At 38.0% G+C, this 24615-nt stretch overlaps 1 protein-coding gene across 3 annotated transcripts in view; it reads left to right on the top strand.

Annotated features, from left to right (window-relative positions):
• Positions 1 to 24615, top strand: part of SYT1 (synaptotagmin 1) — a 563116-nt gene that overhangs the window by 342573 nt on the left and 195928 nt on the right. For all 3 annotated transcript variants that reach the window (XM_046013429.1, XM_046013427.1, XM_046013428.1), the window contains one exon: positions 6176 to 6358. In XM_046013429.1, coding sequence (XP_045869385.1) covers positions 6193 to 6358 — 166 coding nt within the window. In that variant the 5' untranslated portion in view covers positions 6176 to 6192. The remainder of the gene's footprint in view (positions 1 to 6175; positions 6359 to 24615) is intronic.

The raw sequence follows: 24615 nt of genomic DNA, 5'->3' as shown, positions 1-24615 counted from the left end.
CTGAGGCAGGGTCCAGGCCCTTATACCAGTATCCACCAGTCATTGAATGTAGGTTGTCCGTGGGGAAGGGGGTTTAACCTTGGCCATGGCAGTTCCCTCCCAGAAAAGGGCAATTACTTAGGTGAGAACACTCAGCTCTGAGCTGTCCTTAGGCAGCACTCTCTGAAACCATGGACTCCCTTTCTGAAAGGAAGGAGAGATGCACATGGCATCCTCTTCTGTTTTCTACTTACACCTACAGAAGGTCAAGGCAAATTCTAACAGGATAAAATCACTAACATTCTGCCCTCCATCTCAAAAATATGTTCTAACATATTCCATGATATCTGCTGGACTCTTTATATAATTACTTTAATAGTTACTTTCAGTTTGGGGCGTTTCTGCATTAGAATACTTTTTAAAGTAATATTTTCAGTGTCTATTTGACCTTTGACCTTTTCCTCTGGTTTACACTTTTTTTTTTTTTTTTTTTTTTCTGAGAGGTGGGGGCAGGTGAGGAGGGAAGAGGGAGACACCATCTCAAGCAGGCTCTATGCCCAGCGTGGAGCCCAGTGCGGGGCTCGATCTCACAACCCTGAGATTATAACCTGAACCAAAATCAAGAGTCAGATGCTTAACTGACCGAGCCACCCAGGCGCCTCCCTCCTGTTTACTTTTCAATTTTGCATGCTGTCATTATAAAATACAATACTTAAGTAGAAATGAAAATGCTGCTTTCTCCTGAAACCATTATGTTTATGCAGAATGACAGACTAGCTCACTATATAATCTGAGAAATCTATATCAATTTATGGACCTAGGGACAGACATAATTAAAGTCCTACTAGAAGAATATAAGGGACAAAGGGAAGTTGTCATGGCAACCAAAATTCTGATTTTCCTCATTTTTTACCACAAAAGTATTAACCTCTATGATACCTTAACATTTTTTCTACAGTGTATTTTAACCGGTGGCCATTTTGTACACTGTATTTGCTAAATGTGTAACTAAATCATGACTTCCTACAATTTAGCTTTTTACACTACATTTTAAAGTATGTTTCTGAAAATCTGGCACTAGGAAATTAAACTCTTTCTGCAAGATCGTTTTTCTTAATAGCAAACAGTGTTAAAGGTCTTTTCTTTGTATAATTTAAAATATGTAAACATACAGGGAAAAAGGTGAATATTCTACCACAAGTTTAACATTTTAAATGTTTCTTTCCAACCTCTTTTATACAGGATTTTTTATTTAGAAAAATTGGACATACTTTATTTAATGTTTCATGCTTTGTTTTTTTCATCTAACACTCTAATGTATTTCTAGGTTTGCAAATATTTACTGTTAAGATAATTTTAATAACTTCACTTAATGGATTATCATTATTTAAAATGTCTGTTAGATTCTGCTCTTCTGACAAATAAATTACAATAAACATCTGTAAACTGTTTATACACTTCAGATTAATCCTTTATTATGAATTCCTAGAAAAAACAATGAGCTTTTTTATAGCTTTTTATATGTTCTATTACTTTGGCCACCATAAAGTATTTTCTACTCTATGGTCCTTCCCAACTGCTCACTTTTCTTTTTTTTTTTTCTTTTTTTTTCTTTTAATATTTTATTTATTTATTTGAGAGGTAGAGAGAGACAATGAAAGAGAGACAGCATGAGAGGAGAGAGGTCATCGGGAGAAGCAGACCTCCTGCTGAGCAGGGAGCCCGATGTGGGACTCGATCCCAGGACTCCAGGATCATGACCTGAGCCGAAGGCAGTTGCTTAACCAACTGAGCCACCCAGGCGCCCCGCAACTGCTCACTTTTCTGAACCCTTCCCTTCATAACTACATTTAGCTGCATTTACAAATGAATATATATTAGTTCATTGTTATTTTAACTTTCAGAATTTGGCTATTTGTAAAATTAAACACATTTTATCTGTCAGGAGGATGTATATTTCTTTGAGAATTGCTTGCTCATTTCATTCGTACTGCACTTTCCTTCTACTGGGGAATTTTTCATTCAGAATTATTTCTCTTGACATACCTCAAGAGGTCAAATTCCACTTTAACCAATTCAATGACTACACCTCTAAAATTAAGCAGTCTGTTTCCCATTGGCAAGAAGACTTGTGTTTTCCATTTATTGGTAAACCAATTCAAAAGAAAATCATAACTATCTTTCCAATACTGATTTAATTATTTAATAATGCATGAGTATTATTATGAGAGAAGATTGGTAGAAAGAACCTTGAATTAGGCTAAATCTTTGTTGGAAAAATCACTCAACCTCTCCACAACCCAGTTTATCCTTTAAAATAAGACCAAGTTGCCTTTCAAGGTTGTGATGAGAGCTGAGAATATTATGCCAAGGACAGTATTTTGGCACACAGTGGGTTAATAAGTGGCATCTTTAGTTTTCATTAGCCCCATTAATTTTTATTGTATCTTCCCAAGTCCTTTCTACAGTGGTTTTCCAAACTGTGGATCTCAACCATTAGAGGCTGGTGAAACCAATGTATACATTTGGGGATACAACTAGAATTTTTTAGTGAAAAAAGTTAAGTATATCAAAATATTTCACACATAGTGAAGACAAGTGTTTTTTCTGTCAAGTTTTTATTCCATATATAACATCTAGGTGGCGAAAGCCTGTATGCTGGTGCACCATGTCAAATGTAGTTCTTATTATGGGTTATAGTCAAAAACTCCTTCAAAAATCACAATTTTTTGGACACTTGTCTCACAGGGTGTGAGTCCCTAACACTATAGCAGCTAAGACATCTAGGTTCAAATCTCAACTCTACTAATTACTACTGTCTGAACCAAATGCATAACCTCTGTATACCTTAGTCTCCTCACCGTTAAATGGGTGGTAATTATACCTCTCACGGGAGTGTCATGGGAACTCTATGTTTTCATATATCTAAACCACTTAGCGGGTATCAATAACTTTTGGCTGTTACTTTTATCAAGACTTGGGTAGACTATAATTTTTTTCTGAATAAGCAAACAATGTTATATAAAAGAATATAAGGTTATCGCATTAGGCAGAACCAAATAATTAGTTTTTCCATCTACAAAATGATGGAAAAGAAGAAATCAGCATCTTATTTCCACAAATATAAATTTAAAGACCATGTCACTGTTCTTAGTTTTGCTATTTACAAACAGCATCATCTCTCAAAATATGAAGGACAAAGAAGATAATATTAAGTAAACAATTAGTCTTTCTTCATCAGTATATTAGATCCTTAATTGCCCATTATATTTTTGTCTTTTATGAAAGACTTTAATTTCACAGTGGTATACATTAAGTAAAAGGAGCACTGTCTCTAGAATCTTTCCTTGATTTAAAAATATCAGAAATGGGGGCACCTGGGTGGCTCAGTGGGTTAAAGCCTCTGCCTTCAGCTCAGGTCATGATCCCAGGGTCCTGGGATTGAGCCCTGCATCGGGCTCTGCGCTCAGCAGGAAGCCTGCTTCCTCCTCTCTCTCTGCGGGCCTCTCTGCCTACTTGTGATCTCTGTCTGTCAAATAAATAAATAAAAATCTTTAAAAAATATGTATATATATCAGAAATGATACAGATAATACTATCATGGACTAGTAAGAGCTAAAAGTTTATAGCTTTTATCTGTTTTGATAAAACACTTGTAAAGCATACCTTCTACTAAAGAGGATTGTTTTGGGAAATTATAGAAACATTTGTTGACTCTTTTTAAAAAATGTACTGAGTAAACTTCAAGTCCATTTTCTAGACGTTGAGGCTTCTAAATAGCCTTTCAGATCATTCAACTTGTATGTCGAAATTTTTTCTATTCCATTATAAGCTGAGGGAACATGAAAATATTTACCAACCTGAGTGGTAAAGCACCCAACCATCCCAGGGCACAAAGGCTAGAAACAATTGTGTAGCCATTTTGAGGTAGCAGTTGATAGGTCCAGATAACCAGCAACAGGATCCCACTTCCAGAACAGGACCAAAATTGAGTGGAAACATAATTAGACAGCATATTTTTAATGTAAGGATGGCACTGTTGTATATAGGTATTTGTATTTAATGCAATACTTTCTTTTAAATCCTACAGTAAACCATGATCCCTCAAATATCCTCAACCAACCTGTGGAGATAAGTAATAAGGCATATCATAACTAGTGATTCTCACAGCAGAGGACCAAATTCAGTTTTTGAATACATACATACTAATACTTCATACATATGGATGGGTTTGTGTATGTATGTGTATATAATTTTAGTCCTGTTGACGCGCATGAAATACAGAAGTTACGGTATGATCAGTATTGAAGCTTCTCCTAAGTTATGCAAACAGAACTCCAGTTTTTTGCAGGCAGACAGATCCTAAGTTAAACAGAATCCAAAAAATCATGAAAACCTTTTAGAAAGTGACCTTGAGTTGGAGAAATACAATTTTCCACAACCTGGAAAATTCTGGGTTGCCAAGTATTCCTAAGGAGGAGAGGCAGGAGGACTGAATCAATTGATTGACCCATAGAATGCTAAATTCATTGCATAGATTATCTCATTGCATGCTCAAAAACTTCATGTCTTTGGTATGATCACTCTCACTTTACAAATGAAGAAACTAAAGAACAAAGAAGATTTAAGCCCACATCTGTCTGATTCTCCCCTTTCATGTTATATTAGTAGCTACTGGCAGAAAATCAAAAGCTTTAAAAAGAGACTATATTATAAAACAAAAATTCATTATATGTATTATTAGCTTCAGCCCTCATCTCCTTTCAAGAGATCCAGAAATCTCTGGATTTTGATTCAGATTCTAATAATAATTCCACACATCTGAGATTATTCTGCTTTCAAGTGTACTTCCACTAAATATTTTAAGTATGCATAATTAACTCAAAAAATATTTTAATTCTATAAAAATCCTTTGTCTGTTTGCCGGTTATCTCCATTTCTTTGCAAATAAAAGAGCTTCGTAGGTCCATCAACTTTCCTGCTGAGACCGTGAAGTTTCTTTTGCCCAGACATGTTTGTATTTATCTATTTCTGCCCCAAATCCTGTTCCCTTTCTTACGAGCACTGCCTGAAATCTTAAGTCATACAGTAAAATTAATTATGAAAGTCCAGAGTATGTTTAAGTTGGAGAATAGGACTTCAAGCCTACCTCTTCAGATTACCTTCTTTACATTTATAGAACACTTCACATGTACTGAGAAAATCTAGGCAGGGCAGGTTGCTTCTACATATTTCGGAAGGCAGATAAATGAGGTCAGATGCCTTGTCAGAATCCATTTAGCTATGAAGAGGACTAGAACTGAGGTCTTCTGCATCCAAGGGCTTAGTTTTTTTCATTGGTTACCTTTAGGATTAATTGGGATTTTTTTTAACACTTTGGAGGTAAACAAACACTTAAAATCAGAATAATTCAATAATTAATCATATTGAATAAACTGAAATGATTTGACAGACCAGGCATGTTTTCATCATCAGTTGCTTGATGTATATAGTCAATCTTGCCACATGTACAGTGGCTCCCAACATTTTCCCAGCAAGACAAGTGAAATATTGGTCACAGTATTGTCCAAAGTAAGTGTCAAAAAAAAAAAAAAAAAAAAAAAAAAAGACCGTGAGGGAAATGCACCATCAATAAATGAGATTTAAGAACTAAATTCTCTTTGACACTAATGACTTCTTACAGTATCAATGTCATAACAGCATGGCTTACAACCGTCTTAAAAGTCACTAATATTTTGAATACCTGCTATCGTTCATCAACATTTTCAATATAAGTATTTTATCTTTCTTTCCTCTTATAAGATATAAACGTTGAGAGCACAGAGCATGTATGTTCTCAGCAACTGCTTCATCATCCACAGTCCTGTAACATACGGATTAGAAGTCACATCTGCACAGTAAATACTTGGCAGTATAAACAGCTAATAGATTTGAGAGCTCCCATGTTATTGTTAGGAGAGGGTTGTCAGGACGTACGCCTGGTCTTACCTTCTGGAAAAGACTCTACATGGTGGTTCCATAAATACTTTATGAACCAACATAAAGTAATATGCTAATGCTGGACTAGTTACCCAGGGAACAGGTGCACCCCCGATGTGTCTCATCTCCGGTGTACCTTTGATGTGAGATCAGTTAAGCCACTCTGAATTGTTCTTTTATTTATTTATTTATTTATTTTGCTTCCCTCCCCTCTTAGATTCACCTGCACCTAAAATGGTGAGCGAGAGTCATCATGAGGCGCTGGCCGCCCCGCCAGTCACTACTGTTGCAACCGTTCTCCCCCATAATGCCACAGAGCCAGCCAGTCCTGGGGAAGGAAAGGAAGATGCCTTTTCCAAGCTGAAGGAGAAGTTTATGAATGAGCTGCATAAAATTCCATGTGAGTACTACTACATACGGTCAGTTGGTAGGGTCAAAAGAAATGCTTAAAAATGGCCTTACCCACTGTGGGGGAAAAGGCAGAATTTCTCTTGACATACTATAAATGTACATTTGATTTTTTTTATTCTTGGCATGGTTGCATTCCAATAAGAAGATGGAATGTTAGAAATGGAATTTTTTAAATCTTTAAGTATATTTTATACCCCAAAACCCTGTTTATTAAAAAAAATTGTATATTGTGTTTAATGCAGGTAGGTATTTTTTTTCAATGTCTGTCTTTCTCTAGAATATTCATGTTAATGCATTGTGCCATATATGTTTTAAATTTATATTTATGAAATTATTCCATTGTAAAGATTATTCCTAAGCAATAGCTAAAATGTACTTTCCTGATATTGCAAGCTTGGTTTCCTTTCATTTATTAATATTATTAATATTAATATTTCATATTAATATTATTAATATTTCAAAGTTTCTGTACAGTTTTTCTTTGTCCTCCTCAGGAAAACAACCACCTGTACCTAAGTACATGTGTATGTGGGCAGCTCTAGTTCTACCAGCGGTGTTTAAATCTGAAACCATAGGTTGGTCTGTTCAGATTTGAACACTTCTGATGAATTAGAGAGTTTTTCAGATGCAGGAAAAATACGTCACAAGTCTTATAATCTAGCAAAAAAAGTAACAAATCAATAAAGATGCAAATATATATAGTAAGTCAGGCAGTAAGAAATGATATAAGAGAAACTAAAGACAATGAAATCAGAGAGGGAGACAAACCATAAGAGACTCCGAATCCTAGCAAACAAACTGCGGGTTGCTGGAGGAGCAGAGGGAGGGGGGGTGCGGGGGGTTGGCGGGGGGGGGGGGGGGGGGCGTTTGGCAGGGGGAGGGGGGGGTTGGTGTAGAGGTGGGTGGAGTCAATGCGTGATGGACATTAAGGAGGGCACATGATGTAATGCGCATTGGGCATTATAGAAATCTGATGAACCACAGACCTCTAACTCTGAAACTAATAATCTACTATATGTTAATTAATTGAAGTTAAATAAAAATAATTTTGAAGGAAAGAAACTAAAGAGGAATGAGTGCAATGTAGAAGGGCATAGAGGGAAAAACATTATTTTTTAGGATGATCAGGGCTGCTTTCTTTTGTAAGGAACCCTGAAGGGAATGGAGGAGGAAGTTTTAAATTCTGGGAATTCCAGACAAAGCCCCTTAGGCAAAAATCTGCTTGGAACAGCAAGGAGCCCAGGGAGCTTTAGTAGAATGAATGAGGTGAAGGGTGGCAGAAGGTGAATTCAGACTTGTAACATAGGCCCCGTCATGTGAGGCCTTGGGCATTAGTCTAAGAACTTGGATTTTACTATGAGTGAAATAAAACGGCTTTGTAGAGTTTTGAGCAGGGGTGTCCCACGATCTGACTCGGGTTTTTTTTAAAGATCACTCTAGCAACTGTGTTGAAAATGGGTTCCAGAAAGTCAAGGGCAGAAGATAAAGCAGAATGTTGCAGTAATCCAGATGAGAGATTTATCAATTTATAAGAAAATTATTCTGTAAGGACATTGAGAAAGCAAGAGAAAAAAAAAATACACAGAATCAATTTCTTGTCTGTTAGTGACTAACGATTTGTTGATCGGTCTACTTTTAACAAATTCAAGTTCATCTGAGAGACATTCTCAGTATAGAGGCTAGTAATTATCATTCTCAGCAGGAAGATCCAAAATCTAGAGGAGGTAGAGATGGACCAATAGATGGAGCCCTAGGATGGGAAATCCAAGTTCTCTTTCCTGCTCTGCTACAGGGTTGATGGAGGATCCCCGTGCTACTGACGAAACTCCGAGGCTGTAATTACAAGGCACACACCAAATGCATGTGTCATGGGGGCAAATTCTCACTTGAATATTTTATCAGCATGATTGCTGTATGAGAAATGAGCTAGCAGAGAAAGAAATGAAGAACATCAAATAAAATGCACATTCTTCTTTATCTGCAACACCACCTCCTCTAGAAGAATAAACCCCATGAGAGGCATGGCACTGGTACTAACTATGGGACTGAATGTTCTGCATGCATCCACATTCCCTCTTCTCCTTTAGGCTTTGTGCAAATGTCATCCTCTTAGTTAAGGACTTCCCCAACTGTGCTGCTTAAAATAACTCATTCATCCCACCCCATCTTTGCCGGAAGTTCCTGTCCTCACCCTTGCTCCATTTCTCACGGTATTATTTTGCATCGCATTGCAGATGGTGCTCCTTATTATTTGTTGTTTTTTTTTAAGATTTTATTCATTTATTTGACAGACAGAGATCACAAGTAGACAGAGAGGCAGGCAGAGAGAGAGAGAGGGAAGCAGGCTTCCTGCTGATCAGTGAGCCCGAAGTGGGGCTTGATCCCAGGACCCTGGGATCATGACCTGAGCTGAAGGCAGAGGCTTTAACTCACTGAGCCACCCAGGCGCCCCTATTATTTGTTTTTAAATTGCTCTGGATCCCTCCGAAATAATGTAAGCTCTCTGAGAGCAAGGAGTTGGGTCTGTTCTTTGCACAGTTAGATCCCAGGTAGTGCCTGGCACCTATGAGGCCTCCATGTCTACTTCCTGAATGAATGCATGAGGGAATTTCTATTTAATTTACATCCTGAACCACCCTCTTCAACTTTGAGGCCTGAAGATGCTAAAAAATTAAAGCATATTAAGAATCTTTAATTTTTAATATTAAGAATCATTTCAGAGCTTGACTGTGTCATTCATATTGAAAAAAGCAAATTGTTTCCATCCTTGCAAGTGATACCTCCATGTTTTAGCATTTCCCACTTAGAGACAGCCATCATATACATTATATTTCCTTTCAGTTTAGCAGCAAGAAAATAGTCAGCTGGAAAATAAAAACTAGGAAATGCTCCCTTAGTTCCTTTCTTTCCTTGGCTAATTTCATTTCTTCCCAAGCCACTCTTCCATTCCCTTGTCCCATTCTTCCGCAGTGGCCCTGAGACCAGGTGTCTCGTCTGTTCCTCCATGGAGGTTTGCTTTTGATCAGCAACCTAGAGTAATAGAACGTCAGAAGATCTGGGCAACACCTATAAAAATACCGTATTTCTTGATCTCTCCTTGACTTAATAGAAAGAAACAAGCCCACTAACCAAATCTTAAAACAGTACACTAAATTAGAGTTAGAAAAACTTACCATAGACACAGCCGTATAGTTTTATTAAAAATGTGTAATGGCATATTTTACCCTTTCGTTTTAATCCGCCACAATTTTTACTGTCTGTGTAATTGAAATTTCTAATGGGATTTATGCGCCCGGAGCAACAACTAAGCACAAATAAAACACATCCCGCAAATCAAATTCCTTTAGGAGCCTATGTTATATAAAGGTCATCACTTTTGACTTGGCATAATACAGTGTGACGCTAATGACAGGGAACAAATTAGAATATTAATTGATTTCAGTCTCTGAACTAAATCTTGGCTATCTGGCAGATGTGTTTTTTTTGCAAAATTGATAGCAAACAGCTTTAGTCTGTCACTTGAAATTCTCACTTGTGAGAAGAGAGGTGTCACAATGGCAAGGAGTAGGCATGTCATTAGTTGGGTAATCTGCACGGTCCAGCAAGGAACATATTCAAACCAAATTGCCTGATGATATCATCTGTAACACCATGGGGCTTAAAAAGGGGAAGAAAAGGAAATGGTAAATGCTGAGCATTTTTATCTTTCAATTCATTCTGCACACCGTTATCTAAATGAAGCAGACAAGGTTTTTCAGAATGTTTCTTTATTTTGCAACTTTGATTTTAATATGACTAGGGCCATGGTTGGTTTGTAAAGCGTGAACTCGTGTCATCCAAAGAGCTGTGATTAAGGTTTTGATATTCATGAGTTTCTTCAAGTAGAGTGAGTGTCCCTTTCCTTGAGCACAGCAGAAAACCAAAGGGCCAGAACCTGTCTCTTAGTCCAGAGTAAGAGTGGACTAAGGGTAATTGTATGATTTATGCAGAAATGCCATTCGATAGTTTAACAGAGGGATTAAAAATGCAAGCTCTGGACGCAGACTACATGGGTTCGAATCTAAGCTCTACCATGTACCAGCTCTGTTCATCTTTCTGTGTATCAGTTTCTTCCTGTATAAAATAGGGACAAAGATGGTATCTCCACCACAGGGTTGCTGGGTAAAGGGAGCAGGGCGTTTAAAGGGCTTCACAGAGTATCTGGCACAGAGTAAGCATTCTATAAATGTTAGTATTAAACTCAAGCTGTCACTTTAACATATCTATTTCCATTTTAGAAAAGCCATCTACTCCAGTCAGACAGAAACCCAAATTATGAAAATACCAAAAACTTTGCAGCCTACCATATGCACATTGCATTCTCTAAACCCATTCCAATGATGTCTGATCTAGCAAAGGTGAATTCCCTCATGATGTTTCCTTTCCCCATTATCACCTCCAATTTTCCTTTTTCTTTTTTTAAATAACTTCTATAATTTCACTTTCTTGCTCCTTCATTCCTTTTGGCCTATGCATATGCTCAAGATTCTCCTATCTGAAAGTGCCTAGCAAAAATTCAACACATAGTAAGTGCTCGGGAAATGTCACATTTTCTTCTTTCTTGCACTAAAGTTTTCTTCTCCTTACTTTACCCCTCTGTCAAGCTACCATTATATCTTCTTCCTTCATATCTACACCAAAACTTATTGAAAAACATAACCTTGACCCAGATATGTATTTCTTCAACTCCCATTAACAACTCAACTCCTTCCATTCTAATTTCCATTCTGCATGTGCCATTGAAGTTGTTTTCACTGGAATACCAGCTACTTCTTGATGTTATAAAGGTTATGATCCACCTTCACTCAGTCAAATATTTCTGTATTATTATCGCTATTAGCCACCATCATCTGAAACTCTTGATTTCCAGGATTCTGCTTTTTCTCCTCTTCCTTCTCCACCCATCCCTACTCTCTTTCATTGGCTGGTCCTCCTCTTTCATTGTCTTTCCTCCCCTCAAGTGGCAGAGGATCCAGGATTACATTTTAAACCCTGTTTCATTTTTTGTTAGTTTGTTTGTTTTTCCAACACGTTCTCTCTGGTGATCTCATTCACCTAGTCTTTCAAATAAGAACTCTCTCTATCATTCTTGTCTCCTGATCTAGTGCACCTTCACTCCTGTACCTGCGATTCATTTCAGTCCTGTTAACTGTGCTCATGAAAAACCTCTCCAACCCAGCCAGCATTCACATTCCAGTGTTTTCTCTAATGCTTTTCTCTCTTCCCGGACTCCCTTCCACCATTAACACAGACACATATTTTATTCTCCAAGAACCAGTTCAGATGTTATCACTTGGAATGGAAGTTTCCTCATTTCCCAAGGCAGAATTACTTGAGTCTTCCTCCAACTTTCTAAAGCCCTTCATGAAAATCTTTACCTTGGTTATTCGGTTTTGTCTGGGGCCTCTATTCCTCATGAAAATGTAAATTCCTCAGAGATGGGAACCATTCCTTACACATACTTATATTTACCATACTTTGAAAGTGCCTGACCCCATGCCAGAAACTGTATAGATAGTTTCCCGTTGCAAACACTATTATACCAAACATTATACCTAATGCTCTTTGTGCCATGCTTGGAGAAACTGATCTAGGCAGTCATGGTTTTCACACCATTTTAGCCAAGGATCCCTTTGTTTGAATGAAATATTATAGAAGTCTCAATTTCTAACGTTGATAAAGCAAATCAAGCTGCTGTGGTGAGTTCAAAGTGTCTTCCTTACCCACTGCCATGGGGATTCTCTCCCATGGGCAGCAACAAAGACCCCTGGCTGAGGGGAACACTGAAAGCTGTGACTTAGAAAACTAATAGGGAAAGCTGTGTTAGCCTTCCCAGCAACACCAGTGAAACTCAACACCCAGTAGTGATAGACAGGTGGTTAAATACAGCATAAGCCTATCGGTGATGCAAAATGCAGTCCAATCACCCATCTTCCCTCATCTGACTGCCAAATGGACAGAAGGTCATTGTCGTGGGTCCTGTGACGGCTTTCTGTTAGTGTCATGAATGTAACGTTAATGCCAGAAGACCATTCCAAGATCAAATGAAGAGAATCCTTAGGAACAGACAGGAATCCGTGGCATGTGAATAACAGTAATTACTGTAGTGATCGCCAGCTTGGCGACTCTCATTTTACACATGAGAAAGCTCAGGCTCAGTCAGGTAAGTGATTTGTTCAAAGCAGCTACACATTGAGCAAGCTGTAGGTACGGGAGTGTCAGGAAAAATCTCAAAATTTATAAATTTGCACGAACAGACTATCACCAAGGCTGCAAATCAACTCCACCATTCCTTATCACCACTAAGACTAAAACTATTAGGGTCTCATGTGCCTATACAGGTGTTTGCCTTTTGATAGATAAAAGATTGAATACTTGGAACACAAATTTAATACTAATTCAGAGTTTCTCACTGGATTTAAAGTAGATACTTGTTCACTTCATGCTTCTGCATTTCTTTTCTTGCACTCACTCAGTGCCAAGTTAATAACTCACTACCACGTAAGGAGTAACCTTAGATTTTGTTTCATTGTATCAATGTGTATGACTCAGCTTCTGTGATCATCTGTTGACTCAGTTCTTCCTCAGGCTTCAGAAAAACAGTGGCCAAAATATTAAGTGTTATTATTCATTGTTAGCTTCTAGTCAATTGAAATAGCTCTGAGAAAATAATTTACAATACTGATGAGTGTTATTTTCAGAGCAAAGTAAGTCCTTTGTAATACTGAGTGACTTCATCAATGCAATGCTAAAGGAATTGATTTGGGACAAGGACACTTAGAGCTAAAAGGGTCGCAATTCATCACAGCACAGTGTAGTAATTTGTGCTTATAGTCAAATATTTTTCACTAAATCTTAATTTATTTCATCATCTTTTTAAGTCTAATTCTGGTTCAAAACATAGAAAATACCTGCATGTATATATGAATTCAGACAGAGAAATATTTAAGAGCTACCATTAGTAAAACCTTAATCATTTAGTGTGAAGTCTGTTTGGTTTTTAGTAGAGTTGGCATTGTCTCTCGCTAGATATTCTGATATTCATTGGGCCATTTTTAGTGTGCTTAAAAATGTATAAGAGGAATGGCAACCGGCATTTAAAGATCATGGGCTTAGGAGCCTACAACTCTTGTAATGTGTGAGACAGTTTCACACAATGAAAAATATTCCCACATTCCATACGATTTTCAAAATTTCCGTAAAACATGCGTTTAGAAGAAAACTCTATTTATAATTGTCTAAGCCTAGAACTATTTGACATAGAAACATGGCTATACTGTATTTCTGCATGGTTCTAATACAAACTGAACATTCTAGCTTTTATTGTAATGTTCACCCAAACTCGGACTTTATTTTCTCCTCATCTTTTAAAATCTTGATTGTCTTACTTCTCTAAATCCAAAATCCCTTCTTGCAGTTGCAAGCATTTGATTATTTCATTGTCTTCTAGTGTCATTACACCTGAAGGTTTTTATACTGAAATGTAAATTATTTCATTATACACTGTTTTCTTATTTTCCCTTTTTATTACACTTACCACATTTTCTTGATTTGTAAAAATTATATACATAGACATGTTGTATTATTTATACTTGGAAAGTAAGAGGAATATTATAAACTATTTGTTATAAATTGGGACATTGTGTGTAATACGGATTTTTAAAGAACAAGTCTGCAAAATGATTCTATCAACAGCCTATATTTGATGTGGAAACATTAAAAGAATATGCTACTGATATTTCAGGAAAGTTGTTTAATATGTGTCCTTGAATTGTGTTTCCCTCTTGGAAACCTATTATGCAGAAAATTCCCCCAAGAAGTTCCTGCCTTTCAACTGAACTAGTGTTGAGGGATTTTATAAATTTCCAAAGCACTGGTAACACAGAGTAACGGTGAGCACATAAAGCCACCAAGTGAATTAAGATCTCAGCCAATTTCTCAACCTCATTTAGCTATATTTCATTAGCATTTCAAAGACATTAAGTAAATACACCTAAGGAAAAAGAAGGGGAGTGGATATTTTGGCCACACATTAAAAATAGCTCAGGAATTACCTTGCTGAAATACTTTACAAATATAAAAATATATTTTAAAATAGCTTTAAATGTCTACCCCTTGCCACATAGCATTTGCATGTCAAAATACAGGCTGCATTTTCACAAGAGGAAGCCTGATTGCAAATGCAAATCTATAAAGAAAACAGCAGAGAAAGAGAAGCTGGGAGACCATGACTTTCTCCTTTACTCTGAAAGACTCCGTAGATCTTTTACAGCATGATGGACAGGTTTGTGCCAGTTTCTATTAAATCGGACAAAGAATTTAGAAGCAGAAACCAGCAGGAAAATATATGATGTACTATTATATTTTTAACACTTTTTATTTTTTTTGTTCTGATTTTCACGGAGGAGAAAACTATAATAAAGGATTTAAACTTGATATCTTCAGATCCCACATGCCTCCCAGCCTGCCTTTTAAGTGAATTTAGAGAAGTTTGAAATAAAAATTAAGATGCTATTGGCCCATTTAAAGCTTTCCTCACCAAACACTTTGAATGAAACTGCTGTCCTGACAGAATGTCAAATCCACTTAAACCCTTTTTTTCTTTTTCAAGCTCTTTATACACACAGAAGTTAAAAAGAAAAGCTGGGTGATGGGTGCATCAGTGGTAGACTATAAATAATAGAAACACAGTTTCCTTAGTAAATAAAATATTTACTGAAAGTGATGTGGACCTGTCCATCGAAACTTAGAATAAGATCCAGGATCTCTGTGTAGTAAACCTTAACTGACAGAGTTATGCTGCTCATTGCCTTGAAAGTAAATTTTATAATAATTTCCTTTTCAGAAGGATTTGGATCCAGTTCTATAAAATCAGTAAACCATTACAGTGATTAGAAACATTGTTATAACCAGTAAATATTACTCCTTAATTTCTTTAGTACACTTCAATTACCCTCAAGTGTTAATACCTTGTCCAGGATACTATGCAAATCACTCAGAGACTCTGACCCAGTGTTAGTAACTAACCCAAGTTGGGACAGCATTGCTTGCTGTGATTCAAGGCCAGAGTATAAGTTCTGGAGTTAGTCTGTCTGGGTTCAAAATTGCGGTTCTGCATTACTACTATATGACCTTGGGCAAATCATTTTATCTTTAAGTAAAATAAGGATAATAATTATTCTCCTCAGCTCAAAAGATCCTAGATATTCATATTCTCAAGCAAAGGGCTTCCATTCATAGATACAGAAGGAAGATTGGTGGCTGCCACCAGCAGAGAGTTGGGGGGATGGGTGAAATTAGGAGGCAGGGGGTCAAAAGGTACAAACTTCCATTATAAGTAAGTCCTAGAGCTACAACACAGAGCACTGACTATAGTCAATACTGTATTGTATACTCGAAAGTTGCTAAGAAAGTAGATCTTAAAAGTTTTCATCACAAGGAAAACAATTGTAACCTTGTTACAATTATAACTATGTAACTATGTGTAGGGACGGATATTAACCAGACTTCATGGTGGTCATCATTTTGCTACACAAATACCAAGTCATTATATCATACACCTGATACTAATGTTCTATGTCAATTATACCTCCTTTTAGAAAACAAGAAAGAAGGATGGGAGGGAGGGACTTCCAAAGGGATCTTACTGGAAAGGAGCAATACCCATCATCAGAGGCAAAATGGACCATTAACCTGGATGAAGGATAGTTTACCTGCAAGAGCCATTTTGTTTTGCCTTCAGCCACACAGCACTACACACTCACCTTTTCTCTTCCACCCTCTCTTTTTATTTTTCTCTTTCATTCCTCAACCTTTCTTTAACTTTGTCATTTCCTGCTCTGTTTTCTATCCCTTTTGCCTGGGCTGAATAAAAATGTTCCCTGTTGGCCTGGAGGCAGCCCAGTCCCATTCAGTGCTAAGATACAAGCAGCTGCCATGTTGGTCCTCAGGGTAAATGGTTCTCTCCAGAAGCATTTTTATTCAAGTGGAGATCTGGATTTTAGCTTCATCTTTTAGTTTTGTTTGTTTTTTGTTTTTAAGATTTATTGATTTATTTATTTATTTATTTGACAGACAGATCACAAGTAGGCAGAGAGGCAGGCAGAGAGAGAGGAGGAAGCAGGCTCCCTGCTGAGCAGAGAGCCCGATGCAGGGCTGGACCCCAGGACTCTGGGACCACGACCTGAGCCGAAGGCAGAGGCTTTAACCACTGAGCCACTCAGGCACCCCTCATCTTTTAGTTTTAAAGATAATATATTGTATTGGCATGCCCGAAAAATAGGACAGACTCTTTTCTTACGACTATTGGTCCACAACACAGCCCAGTTTCTTGGGCTTTTGTGAAGAATTGAAAGACAACTTCAAGTGTTGTGTTTCAGCACCTTTTCCAGAAATGGGTACTTTTGTAAGGTTTGCTTGGGTAATTTCTCAACTTCACTTTATCAGCTACACAAAACACTGCAGTTTAGTTTCTCAGCTACTCTCGGTGCCAACAATGCTGCAAGAGTGAAGATATTTTGAAGTGGTGCCTCAAAATGGCTTTGTCCGCCATCTTCTGCCCACACTAACTGGAACTGTGCCCTGTCACCTCCCCTTTCAACAGCTGCTGGCATCCACCTACCTTTCTACTCCATATTTGCTACTGGGATTCTAATGCAATTTACCTGGCTGCCTTCCAGGCCTAATCAGTAGAGATCTGTTTTTGTTGTTTTACAGTAAGTAGGCTTCAGCTCTCACAGTGTCAATCTGTTTTTTCTACAGTGGCTGTGTTACTACCATCTTGCCAGTGATGTAGGAGAGTTCCAATTGCTCTGTATCCTGGAAGTTTCTACCCTTTGACCAGTATGTCCCCACTTCCTCTATCAGGCAAAAGTTTTCTTAAAAGGACACCCAAAAGCATTAACTATAAAGAAAAAGGTAGTAAAATCAACTTCTTCCAAAATAAAGATTTTTTTTGCTTTCTGAAATGTACCATTACTAAAAAGGCAAGTCACAAACTGGGAGCCAATATCCATAATAAATATATTTAATAAAGAAGATGCTTCCAAAATATGTTTGGAAAAGAAAAATACTTCTTACAAACCAATACAAAAATGAGCAAAAGATTTGAACACAAATGATGAAAGAAGATCCATCTGACTGATAAATTCATGTAAAGATGTTCAACATTTTTAGTCATTAGGGAAATGGAAATTAGAACAACAATGAATTCCATTTTTGAAGTGCGAAATCCATACATCTGTAGATGCTATTTGCAATTGAAATTACATATATCAAACTAAACTCACTTTTGCCCTCCAAAAAGATACATAAACGTATATATTCCTCTATATTGAAACTCAGAACTTGAACATCACCTTTGACACTTGCCACATTTTCCCCATTGTTCAATTTTTTATCAAGTCCTATTACCTCATTCTCTGTCCACTCTTTCCTTCCCATGCCCACTGCCACTGCTCTATTTGGGTCTTTATTCATATCATAGTCCTTGGAGTTTCCTATGAGTTCATTCCACAATTTTCCACTCTTCTGCCAATCTGATCACATATAGGATTTTGAGATGGTTCTTCCAAAATGCCTGCTCTGAACGCACCTGTCTCTTACTCAGGTACCTTTCCCCCTTTGCTGACTTTTGAACTCCCTCACTGTCATCCAAGACCCTCTCTGTAGTAGAGCCCCAACCTACCTTTCTAGCCTTCTTTCAGCTTCTCTTAATTGAACTGCTCACTGTTCCATGGTTATAACCCTACATTCTCTGCCCTTATGCCTTAGTCCATGGTGTTCCCACATTTGAAATGCCATGACTCCCATCTCTGCATATCCAAGCTTCCATATCCTAAAGGATGAAGGCTCAATCCTTTACAGGAATGCTGTAAACGCTAAAAACTACTAAACACCCGTATTATTCCTTTAATATACTTATCTCCTACCATGTAATATAGTATTATACTCATATCTTATATTCCTTCCTGGATTTTAAGTTCATTGACGATAGCCTCCTACTCCCACCCATTCTTTCCTTCTCGAGACTAGACACGACATGCCTTACAGAGAGCAGGCCATCAACAAACGCAGATGGCATGGACGAATGGCTGGTGGTCACATACCACATAGTTTAAGGTACCATCCTTATAATCTCATAAGAGAGAAAAGATAGGCACGGAAATGGTAATGATGTAAGATGTGACGCATGCTGAATCCTCAGGGATGGGTAGAGTTGTCATCAAAAACAAGACTGGAAAAGTCATTTGGAATTCATTTGGAGAGGGCCATCAATATCAGGCTAAGAAGTTTAGACTTTATTTAATAGTTTAGGGGGAGCCAGGAACCATTCAAGATATTTAAACAAGGAAGTAACACAATTACAGTTTCGTTTCAGCAACGTCAATCTGGTGGCAGCCTGTGGGTAAGGATAGATTGCAAGAGGAGGGCTGGAAAGAGGGATGAGGCAGAAAGGAAATAATTGAAGGAACACTGCAGATAACGAAAGTCTTAGCTGCTGTGAAAATAAAGGCAAAGATTTGCTAGGCTCTGCAAGGGAAAGTGAGGGTGTCCAGGCAAAGAAAGTAGGAACAGTTTCAGAGAAGCTGGGTACTCTGGCAGGGTCATGCCCTCTAAGGAACGGGAATGCCAAAGGGGGATCAGCATTGGAAATGGAGGTCTGGGTGTTGACCACACAGAAATTTAGGTTGTGAAAGTGGGTAATGGCCATTATTAAGAAAGTCTCATAGGGTGGAAAAGAGAAAGTGAATAATAAATTATTAAAATATAAAATTCATGGCTGAGTAGGGAAACCAATGAAGAAATAAAAGAGTGTGTAAAGTAGAAATTCAGTGTCAGAGAAGTGAACGAAAAAGTTTCTGAGAAATAGTAGCCAATTGGATTAAAAACTTAATAAACCTACTCCTTGAAGTTTGGGAGAAACAAAATGACTAAAGCATGCAATCTACCCTGGTGTTATTTTCAGTCCAGAGAGGAACTAGGAGCAAATAGCACTATCAACATCGCCACCAGAAATCGCTGAGTCATTAGTACAGGCCCCTCATCAATATATTACGGTTTGACCAATTATTCCTCAGAACAACCCTGCTGGGTATATAGTTACAATCCCAATTTTATAAGAGGGTAAAGAATCTCAAAGATGTTAAGCAAAACGTACTTTAGCCCAGGGCATAATGAAGTAGTACAGGTAAGCCAGACACAAAGGAGGGAGAAAGGTTATGGGAATAAAAGAGAAAGAGTTAAAAAAAAGAAGTAGCCTTTCAATTATGCCTTGAACCAGAGGAGGTGATTTGCATAACCAAGGAAGTGACAGAAAGGCATTCCATACTGAACCACAGGAGTTGTTCAATACCAGTTTTAAGTGCCATCACGGAATTTTATAGTTAGCAGTTTAGTTGGTATAATTGGGTTATAGGATACACTGAATGCTGAGACTGGAAGAGAAAGCATGCAACCCCATTTAATGCTTTCCTCCGTAAACCATAAGGCTTTATGAGATACATCAGAATTTACTCTGTACGGGGCACCTGGGTGGCTCAGTGGGTTAAAGCCTCTGCCTTCGGCTCAGGTCATGATCCCGGGGTCCTGGGATGGAGCCCCACATCGGGCTCTCTGCTCCACAGGGAGCCTGCTTCCTCCTCTCTCTCTGCCTGCCTCTCTGCCTAGTTGTGATTTCTCTCTGTCAAATAAATAAAATATTTAAAAAAAAAAAAAAGAATTTACTCTGTAAACCGTAAGACTTTATGAGATTTCAGGAACAGAGTATTCTGACTTTTTTTTTTTTCTTGACCATGAGAAAGAAAAATTCAAGATTTAAACAACGAGACATGGAAAAAACTACATATAGATCATAGAAGATTATACCTGAGATATGGCCAATGGATTTAGACCTCTTTGTTGACCTTGGAAAGCCTTGTTTCATTAGGGAGACAGAATCAGAAACCAGCTTGCAGGGTGTGAGGTGATGAGCTAAGAAGCGAGAAAGTGAAGTGAGAAAGTGAAAGCAATGAGTGTGATCTCTTCTCTCCTGCAAGGACAAAGAGAATGATAGCCCATGCACTTGACAGAACAAAGATTAATTGGGTAAGTGTTAAGACAGTGACTAGAATGAAGAGAAAACAAAATACAGTCATTACCATAGGCAGAGCTAGCTCTCTCCTGGCTATTTTTAAAACACCACCATGCACCTACACCCCTGGTATTATCACTAATCCCTCACAGTTTTTGTAACAGAAGTTACCTGGGAACCTGTAGATGATAGTCCAGGGACAGCTAGAATGTTAGACACTATAATACACTCAAACGACTAATGTACTTTGGGGCTCCCAGGTGATGCAGTCAGTTAAGCATCTGACTCTTGGTTTCGGCTCAGGTCATGATCTCAAGAGTCCGGAGACAGAGTCCCTTCTTCCCCTACCCCCATAAGGCTCCCTGCTGAGCGTGGAGGCTGCTGGAGGTTCTCTCCCTTTCTCCCTCTGCCACTCAGGCTCTCTCACTCCCTCCCTCTCTCAAATAAATAAATATATATATTTTTTTAATGACTAGTGAACTTTGACTATTAAATGCTCCTGAGACCGTATGCCAATATATTTGCACTATTTTTCCTGCTTCCTTGATCAGAGGTTCCCTTGGACATACCTTCCCATAGGTCTCAGGCTTATGGCACTTGCCAATTTTATTCTTTTGTTAGAGCTGTTTGTCTTATTCCTCCAGATTAGTCTAAATTTTTGGGGGGGCAGAAATGAACATTCTCATATATATACAGTTCCTATAGAGTAGACAGTAAATATTTACTTACTAAATTAATTTGAGACTATGTTTTACTATTATAAATATACACCAAAAAAATGGTTTGTGGGGAGAAATGTTAGTTTTCCAATGTTGCGTAAAAGGTTACAACAACATAATACAACATAATAACTTAAAACAATTACACATTTATTTCCCAATTTATGTGGATCAGGAATCCAGGCATAATTTTACCAGGACATTTGCTCAGGGTCTCACAAGACTGCAGTCAACAGGTCAGTTAGAGGACTTAGAACCCTCTTCCAAAGTTCTTCAGATTTTGAGGAGAAATTCAGTTCCTAGTCATCGTAGCATTGACACTCTCACTTCCTGGAGGTGCCCTTATCAAAGGCAAGTTTATAGCATGTTTATTTCCTGAAAGTTAGTAGAACATCTCTTTCTCATCTCAGGAAGGATTCAGGTCCCTTTTGAAGGGCATTCATCTGATTAAGTCTGTTCCACCCAGAATGATCTTCCTTTTGATTCAAAATTAACTGATTTAGAACCTTAAACATATCCCTACACCTCGGTCATACAAAGTAACCTAACATGTTGCAGGTCTCACCCACACGCAAGGAGAAGATTACAAAAGGTAGTGTATACCAGCAGCGGGGGGGGGGGGGGGGGGGGGAGGAAGAGGTCTTGGGAACCATCTCAGTATTCTACTTACCAAAGATCTGGAAAGGCAAAGAACAAAACAATGTTTACTTCGTGAGAAGTCACTATAGATTTTCTTTTCCCTAACGTCAATTGGTACTATGTACATTTAGACAGATAGATAGATTGATAGATTTATTTATTTATTTTTATAAAATTAAGTGGATTTGACCTGGAAAGCATCACACGTATTCTCATTCTGTTCTTCGTTTTGGTGGCATTTCATTCAAACCACGAACATAGTCTATTTCTGCAGCGTTCACAGCAGCAAGGTTACAATGGTGAGATGTTACGGTGCAGGTTCTTTGGTATCCGAGCAATGTGACAGAGTGTGAAAGCTGAAACAGTTTGCTATTCATACCTCCCTGTCTAGCAAATCCTTCAAAGGTTCTGTTTTGGTAATGGTAACTAGCTCATTTCAACAGGTTTCAGAGTATCTATGAAAACACCGCTGGATCCTGAGTTGGAGAGACTGTTCCAATTCTAAACTTTTGCTTTAAGAAATTGACTAAATGCAGCTTCTGTTCTTAGTATGAACCCAGATGTAGGAGTTGAAATTATGAGCTACTGTGAGCTACTATGAACTATACTCGATAGGATTATTAGAAAGTGTAAGTTTGACATATTCATGTTTTAAAAATAATTATGTGTTATAAGCTTCTTACACTCTCCCTTAGAAGAAATACGCATATGAACAAAAATGTGGAGAATATACTTTTAAAAAAAAAAAGGAAGAATTTTTCTGTATCAATAAAGCCCTCCAAGAGACTTAAGGTTTAGATTCTTAGCATATCTCACATTCCAAAGGCTGTTTTAAACACACCATAGATGAGACTCTCTGCATTTCTGAAACTGACATCTCTCCGGGTAAAATGAGTTTTCAAATATATGCAGAATCTTATTATAAAAAGGTTCATTATTTTTAAAATCCCAGTAATGAAAACTGTTTTAGCCATGAACTACCGAGAAGGAAAACTCCTGTTTACTGATTGTGAAAACCAGTTTAGTCCTAAACCACAACAATGTTGGCTAAACAGTTGAGGTTTATACACTGATACCCAGTGGCCATCTCAATTACATGCATCACAGTTCGTCAAGGAGTTTGGTTTCTTCCTAGCACTGATTGTAAAAGAATGGTAAGAAAATTCTATGAGAAAAGACTTCAGAAAAAATTACTTGTTTAATGAGGACTTTTTCCACACTGACAACTTTTTGAGTGTTTTTTTAAAGAAGAGAAGAAAATAAGTAGAAAATAAGGGGTGTTGGTAGAAAAAAAAATACATATCCAGATTAAGAAATTAGAAATATTTTTTTCAGTGCAGAAGTGCATAGTAGTATTGTAGATTGAACTATATGCCACAAATATTTTCAAGTCCTAACTCCAAATACCCATGAATGTGACTTTTTCGGAAAGATCTTTACAGATCTAATCAAGTTAAGATGATACATTGGAGTAGAGTAGCTCTTAACCATCTGTGACTCATGGCCTTAAAAGAAGAGACATGGAGACAGACACACACAGGGAGAAAGCCAGGTGGCAATGAAAGCGGAGACTGGAATGATGTGGTCTACAAGGCAAGAAATAACCAAGACTGCCCTCACTCCAGAAACTAAAAGAAAGATACAGAACAGATTCTTTCCCACAACCTTAAGGGAGAGCCTGGCCCTGCCATCACCTTGATTTTGGAACTTCTTCTAGCCAGAGAAGAGTAACTGCCTATTGTTTTAAGCCACCCAGTCTATGATAATTGGTTTCAGTAGCTCTAGGACATTAATACAATGGCCAAGTTACAATGGCCATCATGAGAATTGATGTAGGAAAGGCGTTAGGGTTCTAAGCCAATGACCAAGAAAGAATTCTTGAGACACGTTAGGTGCAAAAAGGGTGGTTTAATTAAAGCACAGGGACAGGACCCACAGGCAGAAAGAGCTGCACTGGGATCATGAAGTGTGGCCCATTACACACTTTCAAGTTGGGAAGAGGTTAGAGATAGCATACGTCTCTAAGTAATTTTGGAAGGAAGGTTTCCAGGATCTTGAGGGGGCTAGCTATTGTTGGGAAATGGTCATTTCTTACCATCTCATGAAACCTGAGTCATGGGACCCTTCCGATATATATCGGTGGGCCATATGTTTGGGGGATGATTGCCAACATGGATGTGAGGGGGTAGAGGTAAAGGAAGTTTTTTATATGTTAAAGTAGACTTACAGGATCCTGGGGGTCAGGCTGATTCCCTTTTGCCCTCAGCAAAGTATTAACATCGAGGCATTTGCATTCCTAGAGGAATGTCACTCTGCCTGTTTCAAGGATTTGTGAATTGGCTATAGGTAGTAAGGAAATTTAACAATTTCTCTTCTGCCTTTGTTTCCCATGTCAAGAATCACCTGGGTTTTTGTGAATGACAGATCATTTTCCATCTCTGCCTACATCATTCCCAATCACTTCTCTTCCAGGAAAGAGTGTCACTTGACAAGAAGAAAATTCCTGAGAGGCTAAGGAAGCCAAACTTCATCCACTTCATCTTCCCTCAGGCCATTTAGGTGTCCTTTCAATCAGGTGTAGAAGTTAAGATTTTGACCAGATGCACTTTTGCCCAGAGGGACTTTGCCCAGGTGCTGAGCTTACTGGATGCTGCTTTATGCCCTGCAGCTGCAGAGAATACTGTAACACAGACTGTATGCAGGGTAGCTTTATGCACTATCCTGATAGCTACCCCTTACTGAGCACATACCCAGGAACCTACAGGCTCCGTACATTGC

The sequence above is a fragment of the Meles meles genome, chromosome 7, assembly GCF_922984935.1.
Source record: "Meles meles chromosome 7, mMelMel3.1 paternal haplotype, whole genome shotgun sequence".
In the NCBI taxonomy this organism is placed as follows: Eukaryota; Metazoa; Chordata; class Mammalia; order Carnivora; family Mustelidae; genus Meles; species Meles meles.
The sequence above is the reverse complement of the archived record's forward strand: the minus strand, read 5'-3'. Positions and strand labels throughout refer to the sequence as shown.